The sequence below is a fragment of the Pleurodeles waltl genome, chromosome 3_1 (genome assembly GCF_031143425.1).
Source record: "Pleurodeles waltl isolate 20211129_DDA chromosome 3_1, aPleWal1.hap1.20221129, whole genome shotgun sequence".
Lineage (NCBI taxonomy): Eukaryota > Metazoa > Chordata > Amphibia > Caudata > Salamandridae > Pleurodeles > Pleurodeles waltl.
In genome coordinates, this window is record NC_090440.1 from 211974989 (window position 1) to 211999844 (window position 24856).

The following is a 24856-nucleotide window of genomic DNA, read 5'->3' on the forward strand; positions in this document are numbered from 1 at the left end:
CTGGGCATCTGCCCATCTCCGACTTGCTTGTGACTTTTGGACTTGGTCCCCTTGTTCCACAGGTACCCCAGATTGTTGCGTTGTTGCATTGTTGGTTTGTGTCTTTCCTGCCTTATTCCCCTATCACGACTTCTTTGTCCTTTGGGGAACTTTAGTGCACTTTGCACTCACTTTTCAGGGTCTTGGGGTGGGCTATTTTTCTAACCCTCACTATTTTCTAATAGTCCCAGCGACCCTCTACAAGGTCACATAGGTTTGGGGTCCATTCGTGGTTCACATTCCACTTCTGGAGTATATGGTTTGTGTTGCCCCTATCCCTTGTGTCCCCATTGCATCCTATTGTAACTATACATTGTTTGCACTGTTTTCTAAGACTATACTGCATATTTTTGCTATTGTGTATATATATCTTGTGTATATTTCCTATCCTCTCACTGAGGGTACACTCTGAGATACTTTGGCATATTGTCATAAAAATAAAGTACCTTTATTTTTAGTATAACTGTGTATTGTGTTTTCTTATGATATTGTGCATATGACACTAAGTGGTACTGTAGTAGCTTCACACGTCTCCTAGTTCAGCCTAAGCTGCTCTGCTAAGCTACCATTATCTATCAGCCTAAGCTGCTAGACACCCTATACACTAATAAGGGATAACTGGGCCTGGTGCAAGGTGCAAGTACCCCTTGGTACTCACTACAAGCCAGTCCAGCCTCCTACATTGGTTGTGCAGCGGTGGGATAAGTGCTTTGAGACTACTTACCACTCTTGTCATTGTACTTTTCATAAGAGAAAAATATACAAAACAAGTTCAGTGTATATACACATTGCCAAAAAGTTTTGCATTTCCTCTTTTCACTCTTTTCTAAGTGCTGAAAAGTACTTCTAACTTTCTAAAAAGTTCTAAAAAGTTGAAAAAGTTTTTTTTCTCTGTCTTTCTAAAAACTCTGACAAACTTTTTTCTCTTTTTCTACTACTTTAACTCTCTCTAAAAATGTCTGGCACAGGCCAAAATGTTGATCTGTCCAAACTTGCATATGATCACCTTAGCTGGAAAGGAGCAAGGAGTCTCTGCATAGAGAGAGGTTTGAGTGTAGGGAAGAATCCTTCCTTGGAATTGTTACTTAACATGCTTAGAGAACAAGATAAGGCAAGAAGTGCCCCATCTGTTGAAAAAGTAGCTAATGGTTCCCATTCTGATCCAGGGACTCCCCCAGGAAAAGATTCAGGAAAGAAACTTCCTAGCCTGCCCATTACTAGACAGTCTAGCATAGTTGGTAATGATGAAGAGCCACACCATACAAATAGTGTTGTCTCGCATCATAGCAAAAGCATTTATTCACACCACAGTGGTACTGATGTTTCTGTTAGCCAAGCTGTTAGGGTGCCCTCTGTAAGGGGCAGGTCTCCTTCTGTCCATTCTCACCATACTTCTGTTTCAAGGCATGTCCCTCCCACCCACCCTGATGACAGATTGTTAGAAAGGGAGCTCAATAGATTGAGAGTGGAACAAACCAGACTGAAGCTCAAGAAGCAACAGATGGATTTGGATAGACAGACTTTAGAAGTAGAGAAGGAGAGACAGAAACTGGGTTTAGAAACCCATGGTGGCAGCAGCAGTATTCCCCATAGTCATCCTGCAAAAGAGCATGATTCCAGGAATCTGCATAAGATAGTTCCCCCTTATAAGGAGGGGGATGACATTAACAAGTGGTTTGCTGCACTTGAGAGGGCCTGTGCTGTACAGGATGTCCCTCAAAGGCAGTGGGCTGCTATCCTATGGCTATCATTTAGTGGAAAAGGTAGGGATAGGCTCCTTACTGTAAAAGAAAATGAAGCTAATGATTACAAAGTTCTTAAGAATGCACTCCTGGATGGTTATGGCTTAACCACTGAACAATACAGGATAAAGTTCAGAGAGACCAAAAAGGAGTCTTCACAAGACTGGGTTGATTTCGTTGACCATTCAGTGAAGGCCTTGGAGGGGTGGTTACATGGCAGTAAAGTTATTGATTATGACAGCCTGTATAACTTGATCCTGAGAGAGCATATTCTTAATAATTGTGTGTCTGATTTGTTGCACCAGTACCTGGTGGACTCTGATCTGACCTCTCCCCAAGAATTGGGAAAGAAGGCAGACAAATGGGTCAGAACAAGGGTGAACAGAAAAGTTCATACAGGGGGTGACAAAGAGAACAATAAGAAGAAAGATGGTGAAAAATCTCAAGATAAGCATGGGGATAAGGGTAAAACCAAAGATCCCACTTCAAATCTTAAACACTCTTCAGAGGGTGGGGATAAAACAAATTCTAACTCTTCTTCTCAACCCACACACATTAAAAAGCTTTGGTGCTTTGTGTGTAAAAACAGAGGCCATAGGCCAGGGGATAAGTCCTGTCCAGGTAAACCCCCTGAGCCTACCACCACTAATACATCAAGCTCTAGTGCCCCTAGCAGTAGTGGTACTAGTGGTGGGACTGCTGGCAACAGTCAAGCAAAGGGTGTAGTTGGGTTCACTTATGGGTCCATCATAGAAACTGGGGTAGTCAGTCCCAAGACAGTTTCTGTCACACCTAGTGGCATTGGCCTTGCCACACTGGCTGCTTGTCCCCTTACAATGGATAAGTACAGGCAGACAGTTTCAATAAATGGTGTTGAGGCCTTGGCCTACAGGGACACAGGTGCCAGTATCATTTTGGTGACTGAAAACCTAGTGCCTCCTGAACAACACATCATTGGACAACAGTATAAGATTATTGATGTCCATAACTCCACTAAGTTTCTTCCCTTAGCTATAATTCAGTTTAGTTGGGGTGGAGTTACTGGCCCTAAGCAGGTGGTGGTATCACCTAGCTTACCTGTAGACTGTCTCTTAGGTACTGACCTAGAGGCCTCAGGTTGGGCTGATGTAGAGTTTTATGCCCATGCAGCCATGCTGGGCATCCCAGAGGAATTGTTCCCTCTCATTTCTACTGAAATGAAAAAGCAAAGGAGAGAAGGCCTGAAAACTCAGGATCCCTCTCCACCAACAGGTAAAAAGGGTATCACAGTATCCCCTAACCACCCTGCCATTCAGGATACCATTCCTGTGGTGGGAGAAACCTCTCCTGGGGTGGCACCTGTTCCAAGGGAAGCATCAGCTGGCAAAGCTGTACTCCCTGAGGTAGAAGTACCTCTCTGTGGGATAACTAACATTGGTGAGAAAAAGAGCACCATTTTAGTTAACATGGAGCATCCCTCCAACCCTCCCAGAGAAACTTTAGTGCAGAAACTCTGCACTGCCTCACAACACTTAGGACAGCATCCCTGCCCTAGTGTGGAGCTGATAGGACAGCATCCCTGCCCTGCTCCAACCCAAGAGAAACAGCATCCCTGTTCTCTCTTCCAGCCATATGGACAAAGTTTTTGCCCAGCTATGGCTTTTCTGAGACAGCGTCCCTGTCTGGCATTTCCATCACTACAAATAGGTTCAGTGGACAATTCCCACTGCTCTAAACTAAAACTTACTGATAAAAACTCTGAAAATACATCTTCACATTGTTGCTTAGCTAAAAAACTTCAAACAGGGTGGTTTACATCCCCACAGGGAAGTAACCATATAGTGGATGATAAAGGGAGTAACCAGTCTATTGCAGAGCTACTCTCTACTTATCACCACTTAGACAATAAAGTCTCAACTGGCCAAGGTTAGCCTTATTGTCCTTCGTTTGGGGGGGTTGTGTGAGAAAGTAGCCTCTTTCTAGCCTTGTTACCCCCACTTTGGGCCTGTTTGTGAGTGTATGTCAGGGTGTTTTCACTGTCTCACTGGTATCCTGCTTGCCAGGGCCCAGTGCTGATAGTGAAAACCCTATGTTTTCAGTATGTTTGTTATGTGTCACTGGGACCCTGCTAGTCAGGACCCCAGTGCTCATAAGTTTGTGACCTAAAGGTATGTGTTCCCTGTGTGATGCCTAACTGTCTCACTGAGGCTCTGCTAACCAGAACCTCAGTGATTATGCTCTCTCTTTACAAATTGTCACTAACAGCCTAGTGACCAATTTTACCAATTTATATTGGCTTACTGGAACACCCTTATAATTCCCTAGTATATGGTACTGAGGTACCCAGGGTATTGGGGTTCCAGGAGATCCCTATGGGCTGCAGCATTTCTTTTGCCACCCATAGGGAGCTCTGACAATTCTTACACAGGCCTGCCACTGCAGCCTGAGTGAAATAACGTCCACGTTATTTCACAGCCATTTTACACTGCACTTAAGTAACTTATAAGTCACCTATATGTCTAACCTTTACTTGGTAAAGGTTGGGTGCTAAGGTACTTAGTGTGAGGGCACCCTGGCACTAGCCAAGGTGCCCCCACATTGTTCAGGGCCAATTCCCCAGACTTTGTGAGTGCGGGGACCCCATTACACGCGTGCACTACATATAGGTCACTACCTATATGTAGCTTCACAATGGTAACTCCGAATATGGCCATGTAATATGTCTATGATCATGGAATTGCCCCCTCTATACCATCCTGGCATAGTTGGCACAATCCCATGATCCCAGTGGTCTGTAGCACAGACCCTGGTACTGCCAAACTGCCTTTCCCGGGGTTTCACTGCAGCTGCTGCTGCTGCTGCTGCCAACCCCTCAGACAGGCATCTGCCCTCCTGGGGTCCAGCCAGGCCTGGCCCAGGATGGCAGAACAAAGGACTTCCTCTGAGAGAGGGTGTTACACCCTCTCCCTTTGGAAAATGGTGTGAAGGCAGGGGAGGAGTAGCCTCCCCCAGCCTCTGGAAATGCTTTCATGGGCACATTTGGTGCCCATTTCTGCATAAGCCAGTCTACACCGGTTCAGGGACCCCTTAGCCCTGCTCTGGCGCGAAACTGGACAAAGGAAAGGGGAGTGACCACTCCCCTGACCTGTACCTCCCCTGGGAGGTGCCCAGAGCTCCTCCAGTGTGCTCCAGACCTCTGCCATCTTGGAAACAGAGGTGCTGCTGGCACACTGGACTGCTCTGAGTGGCCAGTGCCACCAGCTGACGTCAGAGACTCCTTGTGATGGGCTCCTTCAGGTGTTGCTAGCCTATCCTCTCTCCTAGGTAGCCAAACCCTCTTTTCTGGCTATTTAGGGTCTCTGTCTCTTGGGATTCCTTAGATAACGAATGCAAGAGCTCATCCGAGTTCCTCTGCATCTCTCTCTTCACCTTCTGCCAAGGAATCGACTGCTGACCGCGCTGGAAGCCTGCAAAACTGCAACATAGTAGCTAAGACGACTACTGCAACTCTGTAACGCTGATCTTGCCGCCTTCTCAGCTGTTTTCCTGGTGGTGCATGCTGTGGGGGTAGTCTGCCTCCTCTCTGCACTAGAAGCTCCGAAGAAATCTCCCGTGGGTCGACGGAATCATCCCCCTGCAACCGCAGGCACCAAAAAGCTGCATTACCGGTCCCTTGGGTCTCCTCTCAGCATGACGAGCGAGGTCCCTCGAATCCAGCAACTCTGTCCAAGTGACTCCCACAGTCCAGTGACTCTTCAGTCCAAGTTTGGTGGAGGTAAGTCCTTGCCTCACCTCGCTAGACTGCATTGCTGGGAACCGCGACTTTTGCAGCTACTCCGGCCCCTGTGCACTTCCGGCAGAAATCCTTCATGCACAGCCAAGCCTGGGTTCACGGCACTCTAACCTGCATTGCATGACTTTCTAAGTTGGTCTCCGGCGACGTGGGACTCCTTTGTGTAACTTCGGGTGAGCACCATTTCACGCATCTTTGTAGTGCCTGTTTCTGGCACTTCTCTGGGTGCTACCTGCTGCTAAGAGGGCTCCTTGTCTTGCTCGACGTCCCCTCTACCTCCTGGTCCAATTTGCGACCTCCTGGTCCCTCCTGGGCCACAGCAGTGTCCAAAAACGCTAACCGCACGAATTGCAGCTAGCAAGGCTTGTTGGCGTTCTTTCGGCGGGAAAACACTTCTGCACGACTCTACAAGGAGAGAGGGATCCGTCCTCCAAAGGGGAAGTCTCTAGCCCTTTGCGTTCCTGCAGAAACCACAGCTTCTTCTGTCCAGTGGAAGCTTCTTTGCACCCGCAGCTGGCATTTCCTGGGCATCTGCCCATCTCCGACTTGCTTGTGACTTTTGGACTTGGTCCCCTTGTTCCACAGGTACCCCAGATTGGAAATCCAGCGTTGTTGCATTGTTGGTTTGTGTCTTTCCTGCCTTATTCCCCTATCACGACTTCTTTGTCCTTTGGGGAACTTTAGTGCACTTTGCACTCACTTTTCAGGGTCTTGGGGTGGGCTATTTTTCTAACCCTCACTATTTTCTAATAGTCCCAGCGACCCTCTACAAGGTCACATAGGTTTGGGGTCCATTCGTGGTTCACATTCCACTTCTGGAGTATATGGTTTGTGTTGCTCCTATCCCTATGTGTCCCCATTGCATCCTATTGTAACTATACATTGTTTGCACTGTTTTCTAAGACTATACTGCATATTTTTGCTATTGTGTATATATATCTTGTGTATATTTCCTATCCTCTCACTGAGGGTACACTCTGAGATACTTTGGCATATTGTCATAAAAATAAAGTACCTTTATTTTTAGTATAACTGTGTATTGTGTTTTCTTATGATATTGTGCATATGACACTAAGTGGTACTGTAGTAGCTTCACACGTCTCCTAGTTCAGCCTAAGCTGCTCTGCTAAGCTACCATTATCTATCAGCCTAAGCTGCTAGACACCCTATACACTAATAAGGGATAACTGGGCCTGGTGCAAGGTGCAAGTACCCCTTGGTACTCACTACAAGCCAGTCCAGCCTCCTACAGTATGTTAATAATCACCATTTATTTGTTTTAATTGAGTAGCTACAATGACTGCGCTATTCCCACAGTATAAAACATGGCAATTTGCTTTGTAGTTAATCTAGAACTGTGGCACAATATTATTAAGCCATTCATGCTGTTCATCAATTTCAACAGGTCTTCTCCTTCAGCAGCTGGTATTTTTTATCTGCAACATTGTGATAACTTTCCTGGTAATTATCCCAGTTGTTTATGGAAAGAACCTTCTCCTCTTCAAAATACTGAAGACCATGTGGTGAGTATCTTTGGAGATACCTTAAAAGCACAAGGAATGATGTCAAGTAAGCATGAACACTATGTTAGAGAAGAACATGGCAGAAAGCCTTAAATGTAATGACTTATTTGATCAAGTGATCAGATTATGAATGCATCACCAGGTTGAAGAAGAGTATATCTGTTTGAATATGTTGGCTGACCAACAAGGAGCTGTCAAATATTCTACCTTATGAATAATAATTATTGACTATGGATAATGTTATGGATCTGTCCTACATTTAACTGAAAAGAAGAGATCAAATAACAAGTGCTAGGATGGACTAGTCAAAATTTACATATTGTGAGAGAGGAAGTCCTGGGCTCATGAAGTATACATCTGCATTTGTGTGGGTTATTCTCAGCCCAAACCCTTTTCATGGTGGCCTTCTTAGAGTATGGGAAGAAGAGAGCCTTCCCTTATCTGAGTGTTCTTTCTTTATTTCTTTTAGGCCTTTCTGGGTAATGGTACTACTGGCACTGATTTTACAGCACCTGTGTGCTCGTTTTGCATTTCTTCAGATGTCCTCCACAACACGGGAGCTGAACAACAGGTACGTTTGACTAGATAAAAATCTAACATTGGCTGAGTCACATGGGATGATCGCTGTGGCCACATATGGTTATGTTTCTGAACTGGGGGATAGCACAGAGTTCCTGGTTGGGTAAATCCAACACTGCTAAATAACAACTGTGAATTGTTCATCAGTCTTGATTATTAAATAGAAAGCTTTGCTTTGATCTGTCAAGTGAGGACCAAGTAAAAGAGAGAAGTTTCAAAAGTGCAATTTACCATGTTAGTTCCCATTGAAAACGTTGCTCTCCAAGACGGGAAAAGCAGCTGAATTAAATTACATCAAATATGGCAAGACATTGTAACTTTACTGAGAAAGCATACTTTTTTGATTTATACTAAATCCATTCAACAGTTTTCTGGAAATTAGCATTTTCAGAGGGGCTCAGGGTGGGAAAGAAGGGGCTAACGATCACTGATAGAAAGGTATATCTGGACTGTTGGTCCTGCAGCTACCAGTACAGGACTCTGGGACTCACTCCATGTACCTTAATAGAATGAGCCTGTTAAACACCTCACTTGATTCACAGTTGTAAGTGAGGAGCTTCACAAATATGCATTATCCACTAATGAGGAATGTACAGCCAATCCCCATGGAGAATTAGCTGTAATTAGTAAAAATACACTACACACATTCCTGAAATAAGCAGAATGGCATGCAACCTTACAATCATGCTTACAATCATTCAGGATGTTAAACCACATATAAGTCGGTAACTCATACATTATACATTCTTCAACAATGTCTACTATTTCATAATATTAAGGGATGTTCTAGAAATTAATATCCACGCTTTGTTAGCCTTCGGTTTTTATACAAATTGTTTATTGCATTTTGTGTCAACTATTTAATGTGGGCACATGCCCACACAACCACAGATGGTTAATTTATTCTCTTAATAAGGCAAGACTGTAGAATAATAAATTTAATTATATCAATCAGTGGTTTACATCATGATTTCCAGTCTTGCCAGAAATAACTTTGCAAGAAGTGCACTTCAAGCACAGAGTGCTTGATAAAAGAATGGGAGAGGAAGAACGCTTTACATATGCTTTGGACAAAATTATGTATTACTATCAGGAGCATGCATTTTGGACACCGTTTTCGCCCACTGGCCCAGCGGGAAACTGGTAATAGGGCCACGGGGAGGTGGCCGCACTGGCGGCCTGTTCCGTCCACCGAAGTCATAATGACCACCTCACTCATTTTGTTTCACATAGAGCATGCCTGCACTCCAACAGTATTGTAGTTGAAATGTGCACCATGTAACTTCTACCATATTGAACCACACTTTTATATATCACTACACTTTTCCTACTCTATGTATGCAGAGATATGCTGTATCTAATTGTTCATTTTTATTTTACTACCAAATGATCTAATGGTTTATGGAGCTATGTGAATAACATTATTGTGCATAATCATTGATGGTAAACCCTAATGAAATTCGAGATGCCATCATTGATGTCATCAATCATTTAACATGCCAAAAGTGGTGTAATATGTGAGATCATAACCAGTGCAAGATAGAGTTCAGGTTATAGAACTATAACTGGCAAATATCAGTAGTGTGTTGGTTTCTAAACATTAGTTCCTGTGTGACTTTGTCACCTAAGTAAAACTTCACTTTAACGTTTGTTTCGTCACCGTTTGTATCCTGTGTAAAGTATCTTGCATGCAACCTGTGAGGCAATAAACTGTGTTTTTTTCATTTCGATTTTACTGTACTGTGGCAATAGACTTGAATTTGACTTTTGCAGTGTAGTGATAAATGTATGAATTTGTGATTAGTAGTACAGTTGCTCTACATGTCATTAGTTTGATTATATTTTCACTGTGATAGCATAATTATATATATATATATACACACACACACACAATAATTAAATAATTATTTGTTAATTAATTCTGTTTTGCCTGTAATTTCCTGGGGTAAGACTGTACCTATTAAATACTGATACCGCATGGTACATTGTTACAACCACATTATGATTACCATAGTACGAAATAGGGAATTACATGTTATAGCAGAACATATTCCTCTGTCCCAAGAGAACTGTTTTTTTCTTACCGTGCATATTCTTGGGACTGAAAGGGATTCTTTAGATCTAGAAATGGGAGCATGATAAAGAAGATACCGTTATGGCTTGAGAACTACGTTTTAGTGGATTTTGAGGTAGATGGTCTTCTAAAGATCATACTCTCATCATAGCTCCATAGTTCTAATAAATGTCTGTGGCCAGTGGGATGTGAATTGGGGATACACAGTGAACATTTCCTGATTCTGATAAATGATCCAGGTAAGTAATAGGGTCTCGTTGTTAGAGGTATTTGATTGAACTCAGTGATCACATATATGTATGTATTAATGTCTATATGTGGTATTCCTATAGTTCATCCCTAGGCAAAGTGCAGCAGAGTACTATACACAGCCAAACACAAGCATAAAGTCATTGAGTGCTCGGAGAGATAGCTGGTTTGTGAATGGTTAATGCATTAACACGTTGTGTTCCATAAAGAGGTGAATCTTCAAGGTATGTTTTCTTAGCTCCAGCTTTAGCTTCAAGATAAACTTAAGAGGTGCCGGTCATAGGTGAGATATTAGAGTCTGTACCCATTGGCCATCATCCTTGCTCCTAAAATGGGTAACTTGTAGCAGTGACAATTGAGGTCTAGGACTCAACATTGCTTGATTCAAGATCCACGTCCTCTATCAACCTTCATGCTTTTTAAATGTCTACCAACTGTGAATCCCAAAACATTCTCCCTTTCACGGTTAGAAATTAGTTCATTGGCTGGATTTAGATTTCTACTCAGGTGTCACATTCTACAAATCCATTCTACCATTCAAATGATTTTTTTTTTTTTTTTTTTTTAACAATCATTTCTATAGGGACTAGATTTGTTATCATTCCAAATATATTTTCTCAAATTGCAATTTTTTAAGGTAGCATTTGTTTTTATATTTCTAAGCATTCTTTTCTGAACAATCAGTATTTTTTCCCCATTTATTATGACATTTCTTTTGTTTTAATGGGGTTAATTCAGATTCCCAACAGGCAAGTTTTGAACCAAAAGTCACTTTACTCACTTTTGAGTAATCTAAATGTCCCCAGCACTACCCTATTACAGAGCATTACCTATGGTTCTGATGACCTTGGCATCTGAGGAGCATTTCTTAGTGGATAATTTGTCTCTCAATTAAGTTCTTACAAAGTGTTATGGGAACATTTCTAGCTTCAGGAGAAACCTCTAACTGGATAATAGCAATTAAAAGATTACTTTTGTGGTAATGAATAGCCTTCTGACTTGTAAGATGTGCAGGATGTCTATTTTCTTTGCACCCAGAATGTACAGAGCCACACCAGAATGAAGCACCAGTGCAACATGTAAGCCTGGAGACTTAGGAATTTTCTCCTTTTATAAAGTAACGCTGAGATTTAGATAGATGATTTAGGATAATTTAGGCCGAAAGGCCTTTCACATCTGAAAAATTGGCAGCACAGTTTGAAAGAGGAAATATATTGTTTCAGAAGCAAGACAAATAGATCATTTATGCTACTTTAGTACACATTTCTGTGAGATAATTGATCCTAGGTAAACCCCAGTCTTGTTCTGTAGCCCATGGTAAGCACACCTTTGGGTAGCTGGTTTGTAAGGGGTGATCTTTTTTGCCATCATTTGATGTGTAGGATACATAGGTTTCTGCTTATGTTAAATGGAAAAATGATAGAACAAAAGAGAGTCCCTGCAACCCCAACCTGGAACCGGTTAAAGCTGCTATTTGATGTAGGCCTGGTCAAAGTTTAAATTACGTTGGCATAGTTTGTGGAAGTTAGGAAATTTGATACCCTTGCTATGCACAATTCCCAAAATGATGCCATCATGCCACATCATTTAATTATATTCTGCCTACAGTAAAAAAAATAATGCAGTGAATGGCTCAATTTGTGGTATCCACAGGAACAAGAGAACGCGAGTGGCTTTTGTTTAAATTCATCCTCGCACCACATATTGACATAGGGACACATTTAATGCTAAAATATAGTGCAAAATGACGAATTTTCACTTCTTGTAAGTAGGTGCAATTTAACAGAATGTTGCTGATATTTCTCATAATGATGCTAAAATAAATCACACAAATTTCTCACACCGCTAATTTTATGCTCAAGGTGATGACAATAATAAAGAAAAAAAAGCAGGCTGTTGCTGCTAATTGGTTCCAAAAATTGTGTTTCGCCTCTTTTTAAGACGTGCTTTCTGGAAACATATTCATTGAGTTCGTGGATCCAAAAAGAAGGGATGTTGTTGCAGGCTTTTGAAATCCCCCTCATATAAATCTGTTGGAAACTTCTGATCTGGAAGCAAAAGATGCAGCAGATTGCATCCAACCATAGACGGGGTCATTCGGATACAGGCCCTTTTATATATTTTTGGACAATCCATAATTTCTGAGGGTTTCGTGATGTTCGGGTGTGGTTTTTACTGGGCTGGTTATGGGTTTGAATGCTCTGATTGTATCTTGCATGGTGAATGTATGTTTTTCAGCTAAACACAGTAATGAGTTATCCACATTACATATGCCAACGTAGCATTCCTTTCTAAAGGATGAGAATGAACTAAAGAGTTTCTTACTTCCCTTCTTCCTTTTTCCTCAGGAGGGCGCTGTACATGCTAACATATCTGCTCTTCCCCATTAACATGCTAATGGGATTCCTCATGGGTGTCTGGCGTATCGTCATCTCTGCTCTGTTCAACATTATCCATATGTGCCGCCTGGACATCAGCCTACTACATCGCTCCGTGGAGACATTTGACCCAGGTACTTTTTGAGGGACGGACACCAAAATATGCTGTGCATATCTTCTCACAAGAGATGCTTGTCTTTCTCAACAACCAGTTCCAGCAAAAGGTGTGGCCGATCACTAGTGTTAAAACATTGTTGAATGGTTCCCTAATTGTGTGGGGTCACCAGTGTTGGTTGTGAATCAGGTAAGATGTGGTAGAAGAAAACTTCACAATGCATGCCAAACCGCAGGTAGTCTAAAGAACAAGGGGGCCACTAAATTATATTAATCTGTAAAATCAACCATTCTCATAGGCCTGGACTAAGTGCATAGGAAATGCTTATACAGCACCAGCTGCTGATTGGTACCACAACCTTTACTAAAGCTAAGCACAGGGAGGCCATGAAGTACCTACAGATCCTCCTCCATTCCTCAAGCTAACTTCACGTGTATTTTTTTATTGATACAGTCCTTGGGTCACATATCATTCTGACAAGGTGTACATTAAATGGGCTGAAATTGAGGATGTGGTAGATGAGGTGATTCAATTGGAGATAGTTTAGGACTAGATATTCAAGTTAATGCACAAATGAGTGCATTTTTCTTACTATTACCTGCAACTCCCTTCATTCCCGATGTCTGAGGTTAAAAAAGCAGTGAAACAGTAAGAAGAAGTTACTGAAGAGTTTATCCAAGAATGAAACACATTGCCCTTAGTGATGCTTTGTTTTGCTCATAAATTTGCTGGCCCTTCATAGTTTCCAAATTGGTTGCTTGTTATTTTGTTTAAGTTTAGCTATTATTATTGTGATTTCTTATTTGTAATTATTCTCAATGTTAGAAATATCTCCTGCAGTACTCCTCTAGAACAGTCTGCCACCTACCTCCACCATCCCTCTATGATAATGGTGTCTCAGGTGTTTTCCTCCAAAACTGTTGCCTCTATTTTGTTTGCTTCTGTGCATTGCTTCAGTGTTTTAATTATCTAATTTCACCTTATGGTGTTATTGCTTCTTTTGCTTTATCTATGTATGCAAGAAACTGCCATGGCTCCCTACAGTGTTGCTAATGGGTGCTGTTTCAGGCTGGAATTCACTAGCTTCAATTAGATATTTTCACTTTGTCTTCTAAATAAAGATTCCAAACTTTACTAATTCATAAATTTGCAAATTTGGTCTCCTTCAAAAACGTTTGCTGGCGGAATTATGTTTTCACATCTCCTGTTGCAAACAGTTTCACTTACTAAAGTTAACCCATTTGAAGAAACAGGCAAATAAGGACGTTTTTTGTCAAACAGTTACATTTGCCTGAATATTAATTTCGAAATCATTTTCGGATGAATGGAGGAATACATTCTCATTAAAAAAAGAAAACAGTTTCCTTTTTGACTGCCACATAAATGCCATTTTGTCATCTCCTCTTGAGTAATAGGGTGATTTTCACAACCACACTTTCCCTTTTCCCAATGGCTTCTTCAGATATTGTATTGTGTTGTAATAGTATTTATATAGCGCGTACTACCCCTGACGAGGCGTCGAAGCGCTTTGTATTTATACCCAAAAAATTATATTGACTGTGGTTCAGTGTTCACTGGATACGTATGAGTTGCTGACCTCTCCCTGAAGCCACCTAAGTTATCTCAGTAAGAACTTTCTGTCTGTGCTACAGTTCAGACTCTGATGGTAAGCAATGTATGGATATACTTGGTCAGTAAAGATGGAGCCTAGTTAGTTATATGCTAGGTCATAGTGCCTGCTGACAGCCTTTAGTTGGATTTACCAGTTAGACATGTCTTGAGAGGATCCTGTCTATGCAATGTGTATGATTTGAAAGTGTTTAGAGCAATAAACATTGCTTGGAAACGAAAAGGATGAATTAATGCTGAAGATGAAGTTGAATCTACTGCACAAGGTCTAAAATATTGAGAATTCAATTTAAAGATACTTTTGTTGCAGTAATAGTTATGAATCCACTTTAATTAGGTGTTGAATTATATCAGGTAATGTTTAGTTATAGTTGTAATTTACATATTAATGTTGGGCCCTTTTCAACAGATCCTTTCCCTGAACAAGGACACTTAGGAGCATGTAGGGACTTTAAGTCACCTTGAGATTCTAGCCTATTAGCATTACCCTAACCATGACAGAGGGATCTCTCAGGAGCTTTACTTACTATTTGACAGATAGTCTGAGATTCGTCTAAGATGTGGATGCCCTCGCATATACCTCCCCCGCCCCATGTTGGAAGACCACCTGCCCTATCAAGAGACCTCCACCTGCTACCATATGTGTTCTGTGGTACTGGCATTTAAATAATTCTTTCCATGCCCACTGCAAGGCCTAGAGCAGTGGTTCCCAATCTGTGATCCGGGGACCACTGGGGGTCTGCAAAGCCTCCTCAGGGGGTCCGCAACTGCTTATAAATTAAATAATATTAACAGATTAACAAAGTGTACATAAATATAGTGGCTAAATGTACAATTAAACATTTTGAAAAGTACTGTAAATGTCAAGGAATTTGAATTGGAGGCTAAAAACTAAATAAGTATCCTCATATTGATTTGTGGGAGCAGTGCAGCCACATCAAACAGATTACAGTATGGGCAATGTGTGGCTTCAATTGAATTTAGAATTATTACAATTCTTTTTTTATTTATATTGTTTTGCAAATTAAATAAAATGTGTTATCGTTTGTGTATGTGTTTGATGAATGCTTGTTTCAGTATCTTTTGTGTATTGTTTCACATTTCAAATAATGAACACTGTTTGGGCCGGGGTCCCTGGCTTCCACTAATGACTTGGTCTGGGGTCCCTGGATTCCAATAGTGATTTGGTGGGGGTTCCAATAGTGATAAACACCAATAGTGATAAAGTGGGGGTCCACAGAAGTCTAAAGTTAGGGAACCACTGGCCTAGAGCATGATCCTGTCCTGCCAAACCCTCAATGAGGCCCTCATAATGACCTCTTGTTTCCACTAATATGCCTGCAGTGTGGGGGTTCTTGGGAATTATATTGACTTGCTCCTTTAGATGAAAAGTCAAACCGGTGAATGAGTTTGACAAGCAATAAAGTGGGCTGGAGAAAGGCCACCTAAAGTATAGAGGCTATGTGTTTGTGTCCATGAAGCTGTTGCAAAGTAGCCAAGGTTGATTGGCTGGATTCCCCTAGTCCACTTTTTATCTGAAGCCTTCTACATCCACAAACCCTGTCTGTTCATCTGACCATTCTCATCAGTCTCGAGTTCTACAGACTACATTGGGTCCATTGTAGGCTGAACTGCATTATGTTGAATTCTTCATCCCTTAATCAAAAAACCCTTAACCTCAAAATTACTAGAAATCACATCTGTATTTTGGGGGAGGTGGAAAGGACCAAACAGGGGTTAGTTGGTTTGCTTTCTCCTCACAATAGAAGTAACAGTGGTGAAAAACATAAAAAAACAATTGTTTCTTGGTAATGGGTACAACATAAAGGGTTACTTGGGAATGGGTTCCTTTGCTTCCATATAGATCCATCTAGACCTGTAGACAGTAGCGGCTCGCAGGGCGCAAAAGGGTGATGGAAGGGGGGGATGGAATAAACATTTATTTTATTTAATTTAGAAATAACCACTCACCTTCCCTCCCTGCCGTGCTGCTCCTCTCAATTGTCGCCGGATGCTGCAGGCACAGGTTCCCAGCCTGCTCTGCAGCCAATCCTGATGCTGCTCAGAGCCTGGGAGCCTGTGCTGGCTCTGTCCAGCTAAGCAACTGTGCTGCTGGGCTGGAGAGAGCACACTGTGCATTTATGTTTGGCCGGCCTGAGATGGCCGGCCAAACATACATGCGCAGTGAGGGGGACTGCTGTTACCTCGCCACCTTTACCAGAAAACAATCATAAACAAAGTTTATGATACTTTTCTGGTAAAGGTTTTGCAGCTGCTGCTGCTGGCAGGAGGGCAATGCTACTCTGCCCAAACGGAGGAGCAGCCCCTGCCTATAGAACATAATCAAACTATGCCCACAGGGTAACAGCGAAGAGGGTTGCTATTAAGCCTCAGATATGCTGTTGGAGCCCAGTGAGTACAAGATATATTTACCTTAGTTGTAGAGAATCTTCAAATTGAATGATGCTCCAGCTGTATTAGGCTCACATGAGCATTGATTAAAACATACACTTATTGATCTGTACATGTGCCATTGGCCTTTAATCAACTATATGTTCCTAAGTTTCCTTGTTCAGGGGGGGTCTGTTGAAAGGGTCCCCACATTAATATGCAAATTACAACTAGAATTAAACATTACTTGATATAATTCGACACCTGATTGAAGTGTATTTAAAACAATTAATGCAACTTAAGTATCCCTAAATTAATATCAACATGCAGTCGTTGGGAAAGTAGCTAACCCAAGAAATAAACATGATTTACAGTACACCACCAGTGAGCTGCAGACTACTGCCAGCTGCAACTGCACACACAACATGGGGCATTTAATCACTTAAATCCACTTGATTTTACTAAAACAGTAACTGAGACATTTTTTCAATTGCGTCCAGCACATGAAACCTAATACATTTGATAATGATATGTATAAACAACAATTAAATCAGAATCGGGTCTCATTCGCGATCAACTTTCACACGTGTGAAAAATCATTATCTCGTTTCTCTTAATTACAAGTAATCTAATCCAGGCAGCCAGTGTGGCATGTGGCAGCTATGATACCAAAACAATAATAAAAATAGCATTTTTTCCGAACAGTGTTTCTTCAAAGAAAGGCAGGCTATATAATAACAGGGAGAGACAAACACAATTCAGTTTCAACTTCTTTAAAGGTGCAAGGGCTCCATGAACTTTCTAAAACGCTGCTCGCCCATCAATTGGTTTGGAATCCTTTGAATGATAATGGAGCTGTTCTAGAAAATCTCATGTAAGATTTAGTATGATCGCAGATATAGTTGGTTGGTGGCTTATATTGTTACAGGTAGTTAAATAGACTGTTAAAATGAACTACATTTTTATTTTTTATATTCTGTTAGTTTCCTTCCCTCATCATATCCCAGATATTATTTGGAATACATTTATATGTCACTTGGTTTAATGGTGATCATTGTCTTGTTCGATATTTGTTCTTTGTGTTTGTGATTTTAAATTTCAATGAAATATTTTGAACACAAAATTGTAAAGGTTCCAATCTAAATTATGTTAAGAATAATGCTGAAGGGTTTTCTTTTTTAAACCAAAACAGCTAATCTGTTATGAGCGCATTAACAGATACATAGCCTAGGAATCTTAGGAAAGAATAGTGTTTGCTGGATGGGTGCTATTTTCCACCCCCAGCTATAATCACTGAACGGAGAGGGATTATAGAAACTGCTCTCTCTCCGCCAAATAGACAATACCCACGGCCTCCTTTAGATCCAAGTGGTAATGACATCTCTGCGCCCATGTGGTCAGTGTGGTCCCTTCTGCACTTGCACTTGGTTGGGACTAGGGGTGTCCGAACTTCTGAGTTTTTTCCGCTTTTGGACTTCCTGTAATTCTTGTGAACACCATGATAACTACCCATATTTCCCCAGTTATTCTGCTTGCAGATTTTCACAATTAAATTTGAGATGCTTTGAAAGTTAACTTGCGGAAAATCAATTCGTTCACTTTCAGTTCTGTAGGAAGCTGGTCCAGTGTGCGGTGGACACCTTTGGTGTTACACCTTATGATTTGGCTTAGCATAGGCAAACCCCAATTAGTTAGTTTTACAGTGTCTAGACAGCCAGGGCTCTCTAGGGTAGCTGTGGTGAGCAGCCAAGACTTATCTAGAAGGCATATGAAGCACTTGCAATACCACCGTAGTCACACAGTAACTTATCGTACAAGAAAGGAACCACACAGTGTTGCACAAATAAAGGTACTTTATTATAGGCACACCAAACTAGACTAGCATTGGTATACCTCTCTCTGGAGGTATGAACTCACAAAATATACACAGGTAAGTACTCAGGAAAAGCATAAATTAGCAAGGGCCTTATAGGGGGGCAAACCATATACTAAAAAAATGGAATGCAAAATGGTGTCCCCTATGGAGTAGTTATACAAGGACTGGGGGAGAGTGGAACCCCAAAAGGTAAGTATCTAGAAGATCCCAAGCGACTGGGTGCACGGAAGTAAGTTACCCGGTTTTTCCATAGACTAACATGGGGACATTGTGGCTGGAGAATGCAGAAGCAGGACCAGACCAGTGGCAGCTGCCGGGTGAGGAAGACCTGCAAAAGAAGGGGACAGTGTCCAGTCCATGCAGGAGTGTCCAGGAGGGGCAGAAGCCAATGCGCCCACCCTTCCGTAGCTGAAAATCCGGATCGACGGTGATGGGTGAAGTCCAGCTGCAGGGTCCAGGAGCTGCAGAGGAGTCCCAGAAGTCACCTACGAGCTGTCCCTTGACAGTCACCGGATTACAGATGGGTCAGTGGTCAGGAGGACCACCAACAAGCACAGACAAATGCAAACAAAGCCGTTGGAGGTTTTGCAGAGCTGTAGAGGACCAGTGTTAGAAATGGGGTCTGTAGTTGGCAGTCGGTTTGCACCCTGTCCAAGTAGGAACCCTCATTCCCACTCAGATAACCCCTGCTCATCCCCTTGGTAGCTTGGCACGAGCAGTCAGGCTTATCTCAGAAGCAATGTGTAAAGCATTTGCACATAACACACAGTAATAAGTGAAAACACTACAAAAGGACACCACACCAGTTTTAGAAAAATAGCCAATATTTATCTATATAAAACAAGACCAAATACGATAAAAATCCAACATACAGTATTAGGTTATGATTCTGACTTGTTTGATACCAAACATGCCCAGGTTCGAAGTTACCACTATGTAGCTGCACCACAGGTAGTGAGTGACCAGTGGTCAGTACATAGTTAAAATGTCTTTCCTGCATTTACAAAGTCCAGGGAATTAGAAGTGCAGTTCATAGGGGTACCTCTGCTCATGCAGGATTGGCCACACACACACAGGGACCTGCACCCATCCCTTTGGGCTGAAAGGGTCTACCATAGGGGTGACTTAGAGTGGCCTGGTGTATTGACCAGGACTGAAAGGGTGCATGCACATTTTCACACAGGCTGCAAAGGGCATGTTTGCAGATACAGTTTGCATGGGTTCCCGTGGGTGGCATAATACATGCTGGAGCCTATGGTGGACCTCTGGGGTACCAATCCCCCGGGTACCTATGTACCATCTACCAGAGATTTACAGGAGTACACCAATATGCCAATTGTGGGGTGTAAGAAGTGCCAAGACAACCAAATTTAGAGGAGGGAGCATGATCACTGGGGTCCTGATTAGCAGTATCCCATTGTCTAAACACACTGACATCAGGCAAAAAGGGGGGGTAATCATGCCAGAAAAAGGGAACTTTCCTACAAGCGCCACCTATCACTTGTGAGGGCAGAAAGACTTGCTTATTTACACGACTAGCAAAAGCATTCATTTGAAGGAAAAATGAAAGATCACAGTTGAATAACACTTTTGGATTTCTGGTTGTGGTAGGTGAAATTAGGCATGGCACAGGTAGCCGGTGATGCTGATTTCCCCTCAATTCATTTTCCATGCAGATGTAAATTTAAGTGTAGTTGGTGGATACCTGGAATTATACCTAGCAAACCTCAAGCAGCTGAGGAAGGGGCTGCTTGTAGCCCTAAAATAACTTGTTGGAAAGGCAGTGCCTATGTATGAAGTACTTTTTCTATGAAGTCATATATTTAATCGCCCCAGCAGCTCAAAGAGCTCACCTGGATGGGTTTCCAGAGGCTTTGTGTAACACCCACATGTGTTGGCTTCAGCTCTTAACCTTACAATAATTTAATTGGGTTAAGAGTCAAAGACTGAATACTAAAGTCTTTAGATATGCATGCTGCTGGGCACTTGAGATCACATGGGCTGTGATAGAGGAAGTCCACTTGAGGCACCACTTGAGGCTTGGAAGGACCTGCTGCAACACATAGGAGCCTCCTCATTACTCCTTGAATTTCACAATTAGATGAAGACCTGGCTTTCCAGATACCTTCACTAAGCCCTAGATTTGGCTTGACTCACACCTCCTAAGTGCCAGGATACCCTCCTACGTGATATTGTACTATACAAATTTACATAACATAACATACCATGACCATAACATACTTCACAGCATTGGGACACATCTTTCATGCTTCCACCTGCTTGTGCAAGTGCAATGTGGGGCCCTTCATGAAACCCTTTACAAAACAAATACTGAGGCTGGTAGTATGATAAAGGACATATAGGGCCTTATTACGAGTGTAGCGGTCTGACCGCCACATTACAACCCAACAGCCAGCTCTGGATTCCGGTGGTCTGGCAGTTGTAGAGGTACTTGCAGCACTGCCCTGGGGATTACGACCTTGTTCTCCACCAGCAGTTTCATGGCTGTAGCACTGCCAGGAGAAGGCTGGTGGAGAACGGGTGCAGGGGCCCACAGGGGGACCCCTGTACTGCCCATGCACTTGGCATGGGCAGTGCAGGGGTCCCCTGGCCAGCACCATCGCTTTGCAGACAGTGAACATTGCAATGGTGCTGGTGCACCTGCAGGCTACAGCGTTCCCGCCGGCTCGATTACGAGCCGGAGACAATGCTGTAGCCTGTTTGCCGCTAGACCAGCAGGTGGAAACTTAGGTTTTCGTCTGCTGACCTAGCAAGAAACCAATATTTGCTCCGGCAAGGAGATTGCCACATAGGCGCTGACCACCCTTTTGGGAGTTTGGCAGATGGAGTTTTCCATCCACCAAGCTCATTATTGGGGACCATAGTGTCTGTCTCTCTTAAAAAAACTTTCAAATTAAAATATCAGCATCCAGTAATAGAAAAAAATGTACTTTCCTAAAGTGTTTTAAATGTGTTTCTATACTTAACAACATATATTTCAGGGTGGAAGAGAAGAGGAGATGTGGTAGATCTGCTATCTTGGGACATGGGTTCTAATCGCCTTCAACAAATGACTGAAAATCAGGTTATTCTGGGCAAATGTAATAATCTCCTTGTTGCAAAAATTGTAAATATGTAACAAATGTAATCAATTTCTAAATAGTTGAATAGGTGTCATTGCGTTATGCATATCCCTATTGATTTACTGTACTCCATTGCTATTCAGCAGAGCTCCCAATAAATAAATTGCTGTAAATACACACACAACCGACATTTTGCAGATGATTTAGTAGGTATTGGCCTAGATTGTAGTATAGTTCTTTACCTTGGCCTGCTTCTTGACTTTCCTGGAGTATGTTATCCTCTACTGCTGCCTTTCACCCCTCCCCACTTGAGGCTACAATGAGTCTCTTATTGCACTCTTGCTTATCTCTGATTAGTTCCTTCAGCCAACTGTTCTCTCACAAAGAGTTTGATCAAACACCATTTTATATAATGGATCCCTTAAAAGGGGCACTGTATTTGTATATGACCAGCATGTTGACATACAACTGTTCCTTTGGTTTCTGATGTGGAGTGAAGAGGTGTTTGGTGATTGCAAGTCGTGTTTGATCACAGCATCACAGAGAGTGTCGTTTGATAACAGAGAGATGTTTGACGATGGACAGTGCTGTTTGATGATGGAGAGAGGTGTTTGATGATGGAGAGAGCGTTTTGAAGATTGGGAGCAATATTTGATGATGGACACGTGTTTTATAATGTCAAGATGTCTTGGACATAGAAAGGGTTGGATGATGGGGAAAGTTTTTTTAAATTTGTATTATTATTGTATTCACTTGACAAACAACAAAACCATTGTTTGGAGTAATGTCAAAGATAGCAAAAGCACATAACTGATCACATAATATTGTCAAGTACAAAGTACAAACAAGACAGTATATATCAAGAAATAGATATCGTGGAGCCGCACTTAAGGGGTAATTATGAGTTTGGCGGATGAAAAAGACAATCCTCCAAACTCCCATGGTGAAGGGTGTTTGCAGTCCCCTTCCCGTGGGCCCCATTAAGAGTTTCCTGCTGGGTCAGCGGGTGGAAACAGTTTCCGTCCGCTGGCCTAGCGGGAAGCAGCCTACAAAATTGACGCCGGTGGCAATACTGTAGTCCATAGGTTTCACCAGCAAATCAGACAGTGAAAATCACGACTGGGGTTGAAAAAGGGGGGCCCTGCACTGCCCATGCCAAGTGCATGGGCAGTGCAGGGTCCCCCCTGGGGCACCCTGCACCCCGTCTCCACCACCATTTACATAGCGGGGCTACCACCATGTAATCACCGGCGGAGAGGGAATTCTTTGGACCGCCAGCATCGTCAGCACGGCGGGACTGCATAATACAATGTTCCCGCCCGTCAGTCCGATGGTAACATTGTAACATGCTTGGGGGAGACAACACAGACATGGTGGTGGCAGAATGGTGGTGGCATCTTCCCTCGCCTTTCCCGGTCCCGTAGGGGTACCATCAAAGTTGTAATCAGTCCTTAAGTGTTTAGCCTACACAGAAGAAACGCCTTATATGAGGGAGATATGGAGATCAAGGTAGGAGTCGACTCCGTTACCTGGGGGTGTATGTTTGAAATCGACCAGTGTTCGCAGCAGCAAGGTGCAGTGAGTCTTCATAGCAGAGCATTTTACTGTTAGTGTGTGCTCAAGGCAGCTCCTCGCTAGTGGACATACAATGCATGCTCGGATAGTTGTCGCATTGTGATGTTCTTAGTTTATCTCAAGCTGACATTTTGGATTGGGCAGCAATCTGAGAACGACAAACCTGAATGTTACACTTGTGACAGTCCTTGCACGTTATAGTATAAGCGCATACCTGACGGTGATGGCGTTTGGCATTTTAACACAGTGTTTTACTAATTACAAAAGCGCATATTTTGGCAAACTCTGACGGTGGGAGCAACTGGCATTCCAGCACAGGAACGTTTGTTTTGTTGGACTCTTATTTTGAGAGCATAAGAAGTATGGTGGTAATTTTCCTTGCAGACCTAGGTACGCCAGCCTCATACCCAAACACTGTCACCAATGGAGAGGGGGAGATTCTCCAACCAGCAATGTTATATACCACAGTAATCGCTACATTCCAGAACTTAGCAACTATTGGGCAGCTCCATGCCAGATACAGAAATCCAGCATAAGGTGAGTGGTATTAGCACACAAGATGCTCTCTTAGCTTGCATGCAACACATTTTACCTTTGAATTGCATGCCAGGGTTTACATCCTTATAGACAACAAGAGGGGTGACAGGGTGCAGCCCTGTCGGGTGCCTCTAGTGAGGCATGTTGAATGGGGTAGCTGATTGTTAATATTGATATGTCCTGTTGGGGCAGAAAATAATAGTTCTACCATTCATAAGAAGTATCTGCCAGGAACAAGCCTAGTTAAGAATGTTGTACTAAAGGTACATTTTAGCAAAACAAAGGCTTTTTCCGCATCGTGGAAGACCCTCACTGCAGATAATTCAAGATTAATCTCATTAATCTGATGCAGCATGGCAAATACTGTTCAAATATTGTGCAACATGGGTATTGCTTGTATGAGCCCCATCTGGTGTGGTGCAACCAATCCAGCCATCAAAGGTGAGAGCCTATTGGCTATAAGGAAAGCTAGAATTTTAAATTCAAAAGCCACACTGCTCACAACATTCTGCAACAAACTGAAGACCTGGCTTTTCGACTGTTGCTCCTACTTTCTGCTCCTGCTCATGAGTGATTAGTTTGCACAATACAGATCCTTTTTCATTACATGATGTTACATTACATTACAAGGGAGAGACGTCTGTGGAGGATCCTTCCTAGGTTTCAGTGATATTCTGATCCCATAATCAGCTCTTTGTCTTTTGTGGGATGCTGAGTGCCAGTTTGTCATCCCCTTTCAACCTGGCCATAATTAAATCTTCAAGGTAATTATTAATTTGCTATGGTGTGACTGTTGTTCTGACCATGTATACTGTTCATAATATGCCATAACAGCATCAGGGATGTCATGAGGTGTCTGTTAGACTTTATCCTGCATGCTAATTATTATGTTGGATCTGGGGCAGTTTCTTAATAGTTGCACATAAGGAATGTTATGGTAGACATATCTCCTTCACAAAATATATACATCAGAGCATCTCTATCCAACAAGAGTGCCGCCTCCTCAGCTAATTTGAATACTTCTGTTAGTGTTTTGTGAATTTTGAGCAGTCGTCCAGGTACATTGTCAGTGTGTGAATCATTTTCCATGCCTTTAACCTATTCAAATGGTTGTGTGGCTTTTAGAATCCAGCATGTGTAAGTGATGCCTGTATTACAGTTCTGAATGCCTCACATAGTGTGGAAATTAGGGCTACAGTGTCTGTATTAACTTCAAACCAATTCTAAATGCCAACAGATATTGTGCTTCTGACTAATGTATGTGAATTAATGGAAAAACGAAAACTGTTGAAAC

At 42.4% G+C, this 24856-nt stretch overlaps 1 protein-coding gene across 2 annotated transcripts in view; it reads left to right on the top strand.

The window, feature by feature from the left end:
* The window catches only part of STRA6 (signaling receptor and transporter of retinol STRA6), a 276453-nt gene that overhangs the window by 240988 nt on the left and 10609 nt on the right, over positions 1-24856 (top strand). For both annotated transcript variants that reach the window (XM_069222218.1, XM_069222219.1), the window contains exons 14-16: positions 6959-7076; positions 7546-7647; positions 12327-12490. In XM_069222218.1, the coding sequence (XP_069078319.1) occupies positions 6959-7076; positions 7546-7647; positions 12327-12490 (384 nt within the window). The remainder of the gene's footprint in view (positions 1-6958; positions 7077-7545; positions 7648-12326; positions 12491-24856) is intronic.